Genomic DNA, 14964 nt, shown 5'->3' with positions numbered 1-14964 from the left:
CTCTTTATTAGCGTCAATGTATTTTCTCTAAATGCATATTGGTGAAGATCAGATGCACTGCGAGTTCTGTCCAGAACATCGCCTCTTGTCTAATGTGCTTCGAGAAACGTCTAATATGGAGTAAATTTGTAATTAGTGAGTAATTATTATTTACCATCGAGTCGAACGCAGCCACGTGGCTACAAATCAAAGCTATAAAGCTTTCAAAGAAGTTTCATAGTTAAATAAAAATTCGTGCTGATCCTAGAATTCAAGTGCATTGAAGTAGTGAAGTGCATCTGATATGCGCACTCAAGTCATGAAAAGATGCTTACCAGTTCCCACTACTCCTTTTCAGGAAAAAGTGCGTATTACTCGTTACGGGTTATTACACTTTCACGGAGCTTAGAAAAAGCGCCTAGCAAAAGAAAAACCTCAATATTAAATCGCAACTGATCTACGTGATTTGCAATGAAGAATAATAGGAGTTTAGCTTGAGAGACAAATACAATGTGTAAAAAAAAAAGCTCGATTTTTTTATATTGCAGCGCAGATCACGCCAAACAGAGGACCTGCGCGACACATGGAATGGGGTGAATTGAAAACTGAAAGCCTGTTACTATAAAAAGTTTACTCCAAATAAAGAGGATCGCTGCCAGCGGTGATCGGATAGCAAGTGCAGAGTAGTCGAAAGGAAGTTTGCAGGGACAAGATGTCCTCCGGCGGTCGTAGTCCAACTAGGGATGATGAATACGTTTTGTTGCCGCGGACTCGAAAAATTTGCACGGAAATAGTGTGGCTCTCTCCTCGAAAACTAGCAAGTCATTTGGAAACCGATGTTGTATTGCAAAAGAAAAAAGAGTTTCGACATGGTCAGTATCCCGCCGCAATCTTTTCTGCACTCCTCATGATGCTATGCATCTTCTAAGAGAACTCGATTGAAATTTCAAGATCAAAGCCCTATTTATTGTCGCACCTTTGCGGCGATTCTTAATTGCAATCTTGGTTCACGGAGTGGCTTTATTATAAGTACAAGCCCTGTTTCATGTGCCTCTTAACTGACTGGGCAGACACCATTTCTTTGTTCACATCCTAGCAGCTTTTAACACCTTACATTCGCTAATGTAAGAGCTTCTCTTCTGCGCATGCGCAACGGTTCAGTGCGCATGCACTTCCGGTTTCACCTCGTGGCACGTCTGACCGCTCTTAAAAAGCGAGTTTCGCTCCAGAACACCTCCGAATGCAACCTGAAAGCCAGCTCACATCCTACGAAGAATTTCAAATCATTTTCGTTCAGGCAGTTGTAGGCTAAGGGGGGAAAATACAGCGAAAAATTGATTTCAGATCAGTGTTTTATAGAGAAAATATGGCTCACAAGCATTCCAGAATGTAACCTAAGAAGGAAAACTCAGCCATAAGGCAAGTAATTTGCGTGTCATTAAACACCTCTAAATAACAAAAAAGATAACACGAGAAAAAGTACGGGTAAAAAGGCGGATTCAAACTGCTGCCTCTAGCGCCCAAAAATAAAACTCTTATGCATTGCGCAACAAAAGCAACGGGAATGCGTGCTTTTTACTGTGCTCATATTTGTTCTCACGGGCATTCTCATATTCTTGCGCATGCGCTTAATAGAAGGTCGGGCGCCTGCTAACGTCTGGTGCTTTTAGGCAATTTCAGCCACATCGCCATCATTCACCAGCTCTCCTGGCCCGTAGTGTGTCGGGAACGTTCGAAGAAGTTGAAGCAGCTTAGTTCAGAGCCACATCTCTGTTAAAGCTCATGGCTCACGAAGAAATCGATGGCTTCCCGTCTACCGAGACAAAGGTCTACAGCTCGGAGCATTCTCTTTTTGGCAAGTCTCATCTGCAGCCGTCGACTCTGACGGGACAGGGCGTCGAAACAGCCGACGATCAGCAAGTGGGCAGACCTTCGAACGAACTTGTCATCCTGGCGTTCTGTACTCTCACAGTCGTGGCGACCATCTCGTGGGCTATGATCCTCGTGGCTGTACTGGGCAGGGGAGGCGACGTCGACCCCGAGACTTACGACAACGATGTCCCGGAGGGTCAAGTCCCCCTTCCCGATCCAGAGCAAGACCACCCCGTCCCACAGCCAGTGTCAATCGACGTGGTGAGAGTTCCGCGCACCACGCTCCATGTACCGCCTTCACCCACCCGTTCAACCCCGATGTCAGTGAGCGATACAAGGCCTGCAACAATAGACATCAGTACCAACATGACCGTTCCTGCTCCTTCCATGACTTCTACAAGCATATCCACCAACACGCCGGCTAAACCGACAGCGACCCGTAATCCGACTAAAACTAGGCCTCTCAATCAGGCTCTTCTCTGTACCTATGGCCGGCTGACGACCAGGACCACAAAGTTTCCCCCAGATGGCCTGTGCGACTACATCTTTTATGACTCTATGTACAAGCACGGCCGCGACACTCTGACCCAAAGCTACGCGTACAGCTCTAGTATGCAAACAGTTTTAGCGAAAGCGCAGAGTGGCAGAAACAGAAGCAAGACCCAGTTCGGCGTGGGGTTCCACTACGGATTCAGCAGCGCCATTTCAACCGAAATGGCACGCGACACTGCTAGAAATCTCTTGAAGCCGATGGTTGCGCGAGGCGTTTCCAATTTCGGCGTTATAGACGTACCCGTTTACAGCTTTCAGCCATTGCTAACTGATTTGGTGTTCAGTACCCTCCGACAGCTGAGTGTATATGTACAGGACATAAGAGATCAGGGGCTGGCTTCGATCATTGTCCTCGGTTCCGTCTCTTCCACGAGTTTGTGGAAGGCTTACTTCAAGGAAAAGTTCAAGAACACTTTTAAGCCCGATATTTTTATTTCTCACGGCTACCAGCAATACGAAGATTGGGAAAGGGTACCTTGCTTCGTCACTCCACCTACTCTACTGACGAAGCCACGCCAACCGCATGTCAACATTCATGACCTGTACGATGCTATGGCAGCACTGGCAGCCTTCGGCGTTGAAGCGGACGCTCCCTCCCTGTCGCTGTCCGTGACCATGAAGGGCCGTTGGGCCGAGCTCCTGTCCAACTCAACGCCAGAGGTATTCTCGCAGTGTTACCAGAAACCTCCCCCACTGCTACCTCCAAGGTATATGGATGTGTGCCGCACCCCGCCTTACTCGAACAATTTGGCTTATGATCGACCCCACTACGCCATGCGCACCTACGACTCCCATACCGGACACATTTTCGTCTACGACAACGAGCAATCTTTGTGCGAGAAACTTTGCCTAGCAAAGGCCAACTACACTCAAGTGCAGTTCGGCCTCGCTGTCTTCGACCTGGACTACGAGGACGCCGACAACTTGTGCTCGGCGCTAAACAGGTTCGGCAAGTTCAGCCGGCTGAATACGATGAACCGGCTCCTAGAATTTTTCACCCACCAGTACAATGACCGGACGAAAGAGGCCGTGTGTTCTGAAATTTGGCGGTCTTAATTTTTGTGGCCCACGCGTCGTCGGTCAATGAGCTCTGATGCGTGATGCGAACTCTGAAGAGCCTAGACTTCCCCAGTAAACACATTTCACTTGAACAAAGCGTTTCGCTTTTATACTTCCTCTTTGAGCTCCTGAGCAATTTAGCAAAGAAGGGAAGGGGAAAATGTGGTGCTCGTTTGATACACATACGAAGGAAGCCAATAGCCATCGAAACCAAGTAGGTAATGGGTTCACATCCCACCGGCTGCATGGTTGTTTTTTCTTCTGATTTATAATTAATTATCTTATTACGACAGACAAATTGCAATATTATTATTCCATTCATCAAAATCACAGTATAAAAAATGGAAACATTCCCCTATGCTCTTTGGCTTCGGTGGCTATTGGCTTCCTCCATAATCTTATGAGCAGGAACATCCAGCGTTCCGAAAGAAGTGCCGAGTGTTTTTACAGGGGACCAGTGATTTCTTGCATTTGCAATTCGCCGATTTTGTCTCTTTATTAAGGTCAATGTATCTTGTCTGAATGCTTACTAGTGAAGGTCTGTGCACTGACGGTTTCCTCCAGAACATCGTCGCTCATCAAATGCGTTTAGAGGAGTATAATGCGGAGTGGATTTGTAATCAGGAAGTAATTGTTAATTAGCAGGGAACTGAACGCAGCCAAACGGCTACAAACCAAAGCTATACTTCAAAGGAGATACACAGTAGAGAAATTCGTCCCGATCAGGTGATTGAACCCGAGACAACCAGTTCTCTGGTGGCCTCGGAGAGGTGATGGTCGCGGGTTTGATTCACCAGACCAGAAATAATTGTTCAAATGCGATGCACCTTAGAAAGTTGTATAGTTTCGCTTTGAAGCCGTGTGGCTGCGCTGAGGCGAATTTTAGTAATTGCACCCTAATCATATATGAAGCTTCGCCAGCCGCCAGGAAGCCTGAAGCATCGCCTTAACACCCTAGCAAGATGTCTCAGTTTTGAGGAAGCAGTTGGCCGACGTGACTAATTAGTTAATGGCAGTACACTGCCTTCGACTGGAATCGTTTAAGCAGTTAGGAACTTCTCGGGTAACCAATATCAGTATATGCGAATTCCAGACAGGCGACTGCAATGTCATGACGTGCGAAGAATCAATGTCTGGATAGGGCGAGCAAAATTAACCTTTGAAAATTTCTCAAAAATAAGCGATGAGAGGTACGTCAATTCCATCCCGGCAGATAAGTTATGCGGCCAGGAGGACTTCTATAGGTGAGTGTGCCTCTACCGAAGTTGGGTGCGTAGAAAAAGCGACTGCTACCGGCGCCACTGAAACCCTATCAATTAAGCGGTCAAAGGTCGACGATTAGCAGCTTGAACATGCGACGCGTAGTTTTGGTAATAAAACCACGTTAATTCGGGGTTGACAGGACCGGAGAAATTGACCCAATTTACCGAATTACGAATCATCGGGAGCACTAGCAACCTTGAAGACCAGAAGGTGGGCATAGGAGTGTCGACTGCGACGCGAGTCGACGCCGCTCACCTTGGGTAAAGACCAGTAGCTAAAGCAACTATCTCTGTAAAACGCTTAGTCGATTTCGCCGACAGTTGCAAAAAAAAAGGCGCTTTTTAAGTCCTCCTGTGTTGGGTTAAATTTAACTACTGGTTTCGGAGCAGGGAAAAGTATTTCGCAATGCAGCTTGCTCTTGGGCCAGTTGTTGCTGCTTGAAAAAAGAAGAAGGTACCAGAGCATACAGACTTGTACACAAGACGCTTACACATCCGTTCGTGTCTAACGTTTTTTTTTTCTTGTATATGCGTCTTTGTATCCTCAGGTCCCCCCCCCCCTCCTTTTTTTTTACGTATTTCGCAAGTAGTTTCAAAGCAACTCAATCCATGGCGCAGCACTGTCTCTTGATGCCCCTAGCAGATGGTGTATTCCCCCCCTGCCCTAGAATAAGGAGCCGCGGCTGTAGCATTTCGATGTAGGCGAAATTCTAGATGCCCGTGTAGTGTGCGATGTCACTGCCCGTTAAAAAAACTGCAGGTGGTCGAAATCATCCGGGGCCCTTTACTACGGTGTCGTCCCTCATATCCTAAGTTGCTTTGGGACGTTAAGCCCCATTAACCATGAAACGAACCAAGGATATGGGGCCGCCAATTTGTAATATTCAGCTCAAGATTGCCTGTCGGCTTGGAACATCGACGGATAAACCTAGCCTTTTATTAGTACGTTGATGGTAGAATGTGGTATTTAATTTCGTGAGGTGACACATCTAGTCTATGAAAGACGCAGCAGTGGAAGGCTGCGGGTAAATTGAGGGAACCCGGAGTTCTTAGCACCGTGCGCTGGCATCGCGCAGCGTTCAAGAGATTTTTCATTTCGCCTCTGGGAATGGGAAAAACAGCAGACGACAAAATAGCACTCGCCAGAACAGCGAGGGTGAAGAGGGGGTGAATATTTTGTACTTACCGCAAGGGGTAAACAACAATCCATAAGGCAGCGTCGCCGTTAGGTTTGGCTAGCTCGGGCTATGCTAAGTTTAGGGTAGAGTGCACGGCGCAGTACTTTAGAAAACACGTTGTGTGCCTGTCTTCTGCTCACTTTTTTCAAATGAACTATAGTTTTTCAACCGCTCTGTGAACTGGTGCTCTAAGTACGACAGCGGAACCTCACGTTTAGGAATCTTGTAGCGGTTTGAGCCAGCCGATTAACACGTCTGCATCAGACTTCAGTACGATTGTGGTTACTCTATTATAAATCAATGGCCAATTTCACTGCCATCTTAATGAAAATCAGTTAGCCAAAATTTAGGCAGCTAGGTGAGTTACACCGAAGACGGAAAAGCGAAAAAAAATGAAGCAGGCGGATGTCCTGGCCAATTTCATTTCTCGGTCCCAGATTCTGCTTGCTTAACACAGGGAACACAAGGTAAATAAAACCAAGCAAGCGAGAACTGCATATGCACTAGTTCTGCAGTGCGAACTTTGCAATCAACGCTGCACCGTAGAGCGCTGTGCTGTTTTCGCCCTGTTGTTTTTTTGTGCGCACTTCTGTCGTCATGCTTGTCAGCTGCTTTGTCGCTGCGCTATTTTCATGTATGCTGTTTTTTTTCGTGTGCTGTTGTTTCATGGCGTATTTTTTCCTGCTAAATGTGTCCGCTATGCCCGGGATTCGATCTCGAGGCCTTGGAGTCAGCATCCGAACGCCAAAAACCCTGAGCTTTCACATCGGATCTTTTCACAATGATGATTATGATGATTGGGCGTCGTGTGACTGAGTACGTATGTCTCTCATTCCGATCAATAGGGGTTGAAGCAGCTTCAAAAGCAACAGCCATTGGCGAAGACAACGAAACTTACGTGCACTACGAGATTTTTATTAGAGAAATGTTGCTTCAACAACCTCATAAAGGGCCTAAAATCGAAAGCTATATTGACGCTCCTCCCTTGAAATATTCGGGCGTACAGGTGTTTTTGTACACGATGACATTCATTTATTTCCGTTGTTAGGTGCTGGTTGTCGTTTTACATAGAACCCCCTTGAATACTGAGCATTTCAGGAGGTAACTGCAGGATACAACTACTGTGAATCATGACGCAGCGCTGCTAAAGTCGAACCCCACTCGGGAAAATGCGGGATCTGACTTCCGGAACTCACTGTGTGCGACAACGTCCGCCGGCTCCTTCCTACGTATTGTACTGGCCATTTGAGATTGGGTCATTCTGTTTATCTCGCGCTGATCCTGTATCAATGTCGTGCTATTCCAGTGCGTTGCGTAACCGCTCATGCATTCCGAAGGATGAGGGAGCGAATCTCGGTCACAAAAAGTATCACGCGAGGAGACGCGATCGCGCTGGATGCTTGCGATAGCTACTCAGGCGACTGGATGAAGACATTTAGGCGTAGGACTTCACGAAATAACATCCGGCTCTTATACTAACAGCCAGCTACAAATATCCAACTACAACCTGGTTCCCAACTCTAACAGTTAAAAGGGAAGTTTTAGAATTTAGTTTAACTACCTTAATGGTTAAAACGATTTACCACCTTTCTGGTGTCCGCCAACTCTGGATTTATTAAGTTGCAAAAGTCGCACTGCTACCTCAAAATGCATATATTTTAAAGATTATTGGAGGGCTTCGCTGAAACTTTGCATGGTATATCTCCTAAATCAACACGATTATAATTTCAAGATCCTGGCACTATTTATTCTGACATCCGTGCGACTATTCTCGTTGCCTTTTCGGTTCCCACTGTAGCATCCTATTGAATAACAAGACCCGATCGTTTCATCTACCTCTTCACTCTTTGGGCAGACGCCACTTCTGGGATCATATCCTTGCAGTTTTCAGATCACCGCAGGCAGGCTCATCGCCGTCGTTTTTAATTTGTCTAGGTCCGTGGAGACTCGAGTACGATAGAAGAAGTTGAAGCGTTGTTCAGCGCCTACAAAACATTTATCCGACCCATCCTAGAATATGCCGCGATTGTCTGGGATCCACATACGCAATATAATATTACCAAACTTGAGAAAGTTCAAAGAAAATCAGCTATGTTCATCTTTAACTCATGCAGCTGGCGCACGTCCCCATCATTACTTTTAGAAGCTGCAGAACTGGAAAGTCTCACATTGAGACGTTACCGGGATAGGATGAAATTTTTCTATTTACTCTATCATAACCAGTTGGGAATAGACAAAAGTTTATACATTCTGCCAGCTAACCGCTGCTCTACGCGCTCATATCACACCAAAAAGTCCTAGATTTTTCGTGCAGGACTGCAGCATTTAAAAATTCCTTTTTCCCGCGCACTATTTGCGATTGGAATCCGTTATCCGCCGACACGGTTGACTGCTCAACGGTTTCGTCATTCCTCTGTGCACTTGCGCATAAATCCTGAGTGACATGTGCCTCCCCCCACAAAATGACATCCATGTTGTAAATAGCATCTTGTGTTTTTGTTTTGGTTCTGATTTTTTCTTCAGCGTCCTGTATCTTATTTGCTGATTTTGATGTTTTTGAATTTGTTTATTTGTGTTGTCCACTCCTGCTAAGGCCTGATAATAAGGCTGGTAGTACCTGTAAAATAAAATAAATAAATAAAATAATCGCAGTTGCAGCTAATGGCTAACCCTCAAAGCTATGTCTCGCTGTGTACCGGGACAATAGAGAACCGCTCGAAGCGGTCCGTTTCGGGCGAGTCGGCTAGGCACTCGTCCACTCCTACCGGAGACTCCCTCGGTTCAGTCGAAGGCAAGCAAGAACTCAGGTCTTCCAGCGCGTTAGCCATCATAGCGTTTTGAATACGGCGTATTTCCTCTCATATATCGTTGGACACCTGAACTGCGCCGTAAGGGAAGGGATAAAGGAGGGAGTGAATGCAGAATGGAAGAACGAGGTGCCGTAGTGGAGGGCTCTGGGATAATTTCGACCACCTGGGGATATTTAACCTGCACTGACATCGCACAGCACACGGGCCCCTTAGCGTTTTGCCTCCATAAAAACGCTGCCGCCGCGTTCGGGTTCGAACCCGGGAACTGCGGATCAGTAGTCGAGCGCCCTAACCACTGAGCCACCGCGGCGGGTTGAGAAAAATTTGAAAAATTAAGAATTGGCTTTTGGGGTAAAGAAATCGCACAGTATATGTCTGACATATCGGCTGACAACTGAACCGCGCCGCAAGAAAAGGGATAAAGAAGGGAGGAAGAAATAGGCGCCGTAGTGGAGAGCTCCGGAATAGTTTCGACCACCTGGGAATCTTTAACGTGCACTGGCATCGCATAGCACACGGGCGCCTTGCGTTGCGCCTCCATCGAAACGCTGCCGCCGCCGTCGGGTTAGAAAAAAAGAACAATTTCCTCAATTTACTTATCAAAGTAACCAGGAACAAGCCGCTGTGGCTCAGTGGCTAGCGCGCTCGGCTATTGGTCCGGAGTTCACGGGTTCGAACGCAAGCGCGGCGGCTGCGTTTCGAAGGAGGCGAAATGTTAAGGCACCCGTGTGCTGTGCGATGTCAGTGCACATTAAAGATTCCGAGGTGGTCGAAACTATTCCGGAGCCCTCCACTACGGCACCTCTTTCTTCCTTTCTTCTTTCACTCCCCCCTTTATTCCTTCCCTTACGTTGCGGTTCAGGTGTCCAACGATATATGAGACAGATATTGCGTCAATTCCTTTCCTCAAAATCCAATTTTCAATTTTCATGTAAACAGGAGAATAGCACCAAACCGTGCTCATAATACAAGAATGGCCGGCACAGCTGCAATCTGGGTGGGAGGCAATGGCTGAACAAGTTGTCGATGAGTGCCAGTCCTGTCTGCAATGAGTTTGGTCATGAACGCCCCTTTGTTGATTAATCGCTGAGAGAAAGTAGGATTTCGACGAAACAACAGACTGAACATTAAGGTTCAGGTGCCAGCCTCCCATTTTCCGTTCGCTGTGCACTCTTAAGAGAGTGCACAGCCTACACACATCAAAGTGGCCGCGCTTCAGGCATTCACGAGCCCGTTTCTGGACAGTTTCTCTCGCACACCGTGCGACTGACCTCCGACATTTCGTTGCCCTCTCCTCTCGGAGGGAAGTGCGAAGCAGAACAAGAAGTCTAAGTTACGCCCAGCCTCCCACTCCCGTCGAGTGTGCCGCGAATTGTGAGCATCGACGGCCGCCGTGTTGAAACGGTGGGTCACCACAGACCAACATGCGTCACACTCTGCTGAAACATGGTTACCGCCATAGTGCCATAGTGCACGGTAACGCGTGAGCAGTGAACTCTGAACTCTGAACGCTGTTACACTTGCAATTCCTGCACGGAGCAGACGAGGGCAGCGGCACAATAAACGTGTGACACCAAAAGGACCATGCGACAGAAACGGAGACAGAAACGACCCAGTGGACCGTTGTGGTGACGAATATAATATTCTCTATCACCCACTATATCTCTTCTTCTAGAATGATGTGCTTGTGACGTCTTTATGGGGTCATTTGTGACGTCTCTGTGTTCGGGCCACTCAGTGTGGCGCGTCCCTATGGCTCGTTGTAGTTACGTCATGAATGCATTAATATGTATTGTTCAATACGATATCATTACAATTACGTCATGCATGGCGTCAGGGCAAAAAAATCGCAATCACTTCAATGAACTCCAAAGCAGAAAGCGCGAGCAGGCTTTCAACGGGAGAAAGGTTGTAGTGCTTCATAAAGGCGACCGTAAACTATCAATATGGGTGCTGCATTTGGGTGCTTATAATAACCAAATATGGTCAGGCATTATTTAACGAAGTCGCTATTTGGGCGCTTCTGCGCTGCGATTCATTACGACGACCTGCGGACTCGTTATCGCAACAAAAACTAAACTGCTCTTACCACGGCGATAGAGCGGCCGTTAAGTTTAATGAGGAAAGGAGTATAGGTGGGCCAGCGTTCACGTGACCCCGGCCTGATACTCCACACTGGCCAAAGGGGAAGGGAAGGAAAGAGATGGGTAGGGTAACATAGCGATTAGAGTAGAGTAATTCTTTTCCCCCCATCCCTGAGCTCGGACCGCTATGAAATTTGTTCCTCCTCCTCCTTCTTCTTATCGCAGTCTTCATCCAAGCAACTGCATAGAATTTTTGAGACTAGCTATGTTCTTTTTTTCTTTTTTGTCTGCTGTACTAGCACCTATTTTTGCCCGTTTTTGCGGAAAGCTGAGGGGTTTTGGGTGCCGCGATATTAATTAGGGCGATTGCGATCGCTTTCATGATAACACCTCAGCACGAGACGCGTGCTCACGAGGCACCGGCAAAAGAAGAGGCTGCAACGGCATCGAGCAGATTTTCTTCGGCGGAAGGGAACTACTCAAACGCCGCCGCACCTTCCTCCTCTACGACGATGGACTACGTGTCGGAGCAGTCCGCCTTCGACGAGTCGGCTCTGGAGGTCTCCACTCTGTCCTCAAGCAGCGCTGAAGAAGAATACAGCACGACGTGCTCCGTTGCTGTCATCGCCATTGTGCTGTGCCTCTTGCTATCCGCTGTGGCCATTACCCTAGTTGTGTTAGGCGGAATCGACACGGAATTAGACGACGATGACGCCAACGGCAACACAGCTGGTTTGCCTCCCGTCATCTATCCAAGTACCGGGTCAAAGGGAGGACCGCAAGGGCCGGCCATGCCTAAACCATCATCCAAGGCACCTCTCCCCTCAGTGGCGACGCCGAGGCTGACCGGTATACCGGGTGCGCCCACCACACGAGCGGCACCGATTGCAACGTCTACGCGAGCCGCACCGACTGTACCGACTGTACGTACTGTGCCGACTGTTCGGACTGTTCGGACTGTTCGGACAGTTCGGACTGTACCGACTGTTCGGACAGTTCGGACTGTACCGACTGTTCGGACAGTTCGGACTGTACCGACTGTTCGGACTGTACCGACTGTTCGGACTGCACCGACTGTTCGGACTGTTCGAACTGTGCGGACTATACGGACTGTGCCGACTGTACCGACTGTACGGACTACACCGACTGTTCGGACTGTTCGGACTGTACGGACTGTGCCGACTGTACGAACTGTGCCAACAGTACCGACTGTTCGGACTGTTCGTACTGTACCGACAGTACCGACTGTACCGACCGTTCGGACTGTACCAACTACACCGACCCCACCGGCTGGACCCAAGCCCCCGGAGCAAGCTCTGGTGTGCACCTTCGGCAGAAACACGACATACTCCACCAAATTTCCTACGGACGGCATCTGCGACTTCACCTTCTTCGACTCGCTCTACAAGGGCGGAACCAACTATCTAACCGGGGCTGGGTTTAACGCCGATCTGCAGTCCGTCCTCGGGCAAGCGTACAATGGCGGAAGAGGCAGAAGGACGAAGTACGGCGTGGGATTCGCCTACTCGCATCGAGACCTGATTCGAACCCACCTCCAAAACGCCACCAGCAGCAACTCCAATCCCCTGGAGGTGTTCTTTCTACACAACGTGCTTCATTTCGGCATCATCGACGTTGACGTACAGTTCCGCAGCCCTACGGAAGTGGATGTCGCCTTCGAATGTCTCCGCCTGCTCGACACGCTGCTCCAGCAGAAAAGGAGTCAGGGACAGGTTTCATTCATTTTCCTCGGCGCCACGTCTCACACCCTCGCACTGAATAACTATTTCAAGGACAGATTCAGGTCCACGTTCAGGCCAGACCTGTTCATTTCGCACGGCCACCAGCTGAGCGAAGATTGGGAGAGAAGACCCTGTATCGTGACGCCACCCACCTTACTGGAGCGGCGTTCAGGCTTGAGGGTGATCGTCAACTTGCCCGACGCCGTTGCAGCGCTGGCGGCGATTGCCGCCGAGGCTAACGCTCCTCGCCTTGCGCTCTCAGTCACCATGAAAGGCCGCTTTTCCGAACTGATGCCCAGCACACCGGTGCAGATATTCTCTCGGTGCAGTCAGAACCCGGTCACCTTCGACAGTACCTACGCCTCGCTCTGTGATTTGCCACCTTACTCGACAAACCGGATGTACGATCCCGTGCGGCACACCTTGCTCACCCACGACCCCGCGATCCGACGCATGTTCGTCTATGACGACGAGCAGGCACTGTGCAAGAAGCTCTGCAAGGTGAAAGCCAGCCACACGGGCGTGCATTTCGGAATTGCTGTTTTCGACCTCGATTACGATGACGCTAATAATATCTGCTCGGTGCACAACACTTTTGGCAACTACAGCCGTTTCAAGACGGTGAACAAGGTGGTTAAGTTTTTCAGCAGCAATTACAGCAGCCCTAGCAAGGAAGCCGAATGTAGCAACATTTGGCATTAGTGCCAGCGTTGCCGCCGCCAAAGCTCGGCACGCCAGCGGACTCGCGCACACATTCACCAGCCTCCCTATAGCTATGTGCTTACTTGGCGTGAGCTGCGTCTATGACGTTCATCGTACATGAAAGATTTAGTGACTTATCTGAAGACGTAGGTCTTACGTAACTGCTATTTATCAAATGTTGCCATCGCAACGTTGTGTTAAGCTCAGTGCACATTCTTTGCGCACAAGACATTTTTGTTCGCATTTCTAGTCCGGGTGCCGTTTGTGTATTTTGTTTGTGTAAACTCAGACGCTGTTTTTGTATTTTAAAACGTAGAAGCAGTGAATATGATTTCCGCCACGGTTGTGTTCGCCGCAACACCATTTTATAAACATGCAATGCAGAAAGCCAAGTCAACGAGCTTTTAGACGAGTATTTTTGACGTTCTGTATTTCGAAACACATTGCAGATCAAGAAAATTAAAAAAAAATCTGGGCTCACATTCAATCTTCACGGCCTTCAAGTTCGCAATATTGCCCCTAAATAAAAATAAAATTTTTTTGCTGAGGTTATTTGTTTAATTTACAGCTCTATCAGATTTATATTATCCGCCATGCTGTAGAATCCACCTGCATAAAAGGCTTTGTTTTATCTTTCACGGATTTTTAAAGAAAGATCTGCACAGATTTAAAAAAACAATAGCGCGACGGTGACAAATTTCTGTCTTGTCTCAAAACAGTGGTACGTCGTTGTTGTGCCGAAAATATGAAACTGCGGTGGGGTACATTAAGTGAAAAGATTTTTAAGAACGCGTTCCGGGCTGTAGGTTGCATTCCAGCGAATGCAGAAAAGCGAAGATTGGCCTGTGGACAAGTTGGTTGGGATACACCGTTAAGCGAGCGGTTGACGCCCCTCCACCATGCGTGCGGGTTGAGGACCACTCATGCGCTTTACCAGTCTTGTTTCGTGCAACTAAGAGAGATATACAGTGCCTCGTACTTCAAGATTTAAAATTACCGACCTTCCTTAGCTTTTAAACCCAATGTGGTGGACCCTTCTGCGCCACAATATACTGTCTGCTTTTGAACGGCACAAATCGCTTGCGGCGTATGACTGCATGTGCTTGAAGAGTGCCCGCAGAAGACTAACGGCATACGCTAGTTCAATAAAAAAAATTCGTTCGAAATTATGGGATGTGCTCTTCGCTTCATACATTTTCCTTCCCCGAGGCGTAAACACATCCGCTCTCTCCGCCATTTTGCTCACTCTTCCTGAATCCGAAGAGCCCCGTCACAGCCTGACCGCTTAAAAAGGCTCTCAAACACCTTCCGATGAGAGCACATTAACTCACTTAATCACTGCACTGTGTTGCCATGAAAACCAGAGCCAAATAATACTCTTCTCCACGCAGCAGACGACCCATAATCGCGCGTCAAAGTTGGCGAGCCCTTCCCGGCGACTTTTGCATGTTCGCATCCTCCTCCGCCCCCTGCATCTGCGTAGACAAGGTGAGAGGTGGCCATTGGTTAGATTCTTTCAGACGTCAGGCAGCTACCGCGGCCGCGGCCAATAAGCCGCTTAGCTCCGGCGGGTCGGGAAGCTCCGCTCCCAGAGGGGGGGAGGGGGGGGGGGTCGGAGAGGGAGCGCCTACCTTCCAGCGTGCAAAAACTGACGAGAGGAGAGGGAAAGGTGCGAAGACACTGAAATTCAAATTTTAACGACAGCTAACTCAGCTTCTACAAAG

General features: G+C 48.3%; 3 protein-coding genes across 3 annotated transcripts in view; all 3 read left to right on the top strand.

The window, feature by feature from the left end:
• LOC144120839 (uncharacterized) overlaps positions 1 to 14964 on the top strand; it is a 141237-nt gene that overhangs the window by 37770 nt on the left and 88503 nt on the right. The window lies entirely within an intron of this gene.
• On the top strand, positions 1752 to 3461 carry LOC144118405 (uncharacterized). The gene has a single exon (XM_077651349.1). It carries the CDS (start codon positions 1762 to 1764, stop codon positions 3457 to 3459), a length of 1698 nt encoding a protein of 565 aa, XP_077507475.1. The 5' UTR covers positions 1752 to 1761; the 3' UTR covers positions 3460 to 3461.
• LOC144118303 (uncharacterized) lies at positions 11309 to 13293 on the top strand. Its single transcript, XM_077651273.1, has one exon. The coding sequence runs from the start codon at positions 11309 to 11311 to the stop codon at positions 13238 to 13240; it is 1932 nt and encodes a 643-aa protein (XP_077507399.1). The 3' UTR covers positions 13241 to 13293.

The sequence above is a fragment of the Amblyomma americanum genome, chromosome 2 (assembly GCF_052857255.1).
Source record: "Amblyomma americanum isolate KBUSLIRL-KWMA chromosome 2, ASM5285725v1, whole genome shotgun sequence".
NCBI classification, from domain to species: domain Eukaryota; kingdom Metazoa; phylum Arthropoda; class Arachnida; order Ixodida; family Ixodidae; genus Amblyomma; species Amblyomma americanum.
This window is presented reverse-complemented; position numbering and strand designations above follow the sequence as displayed.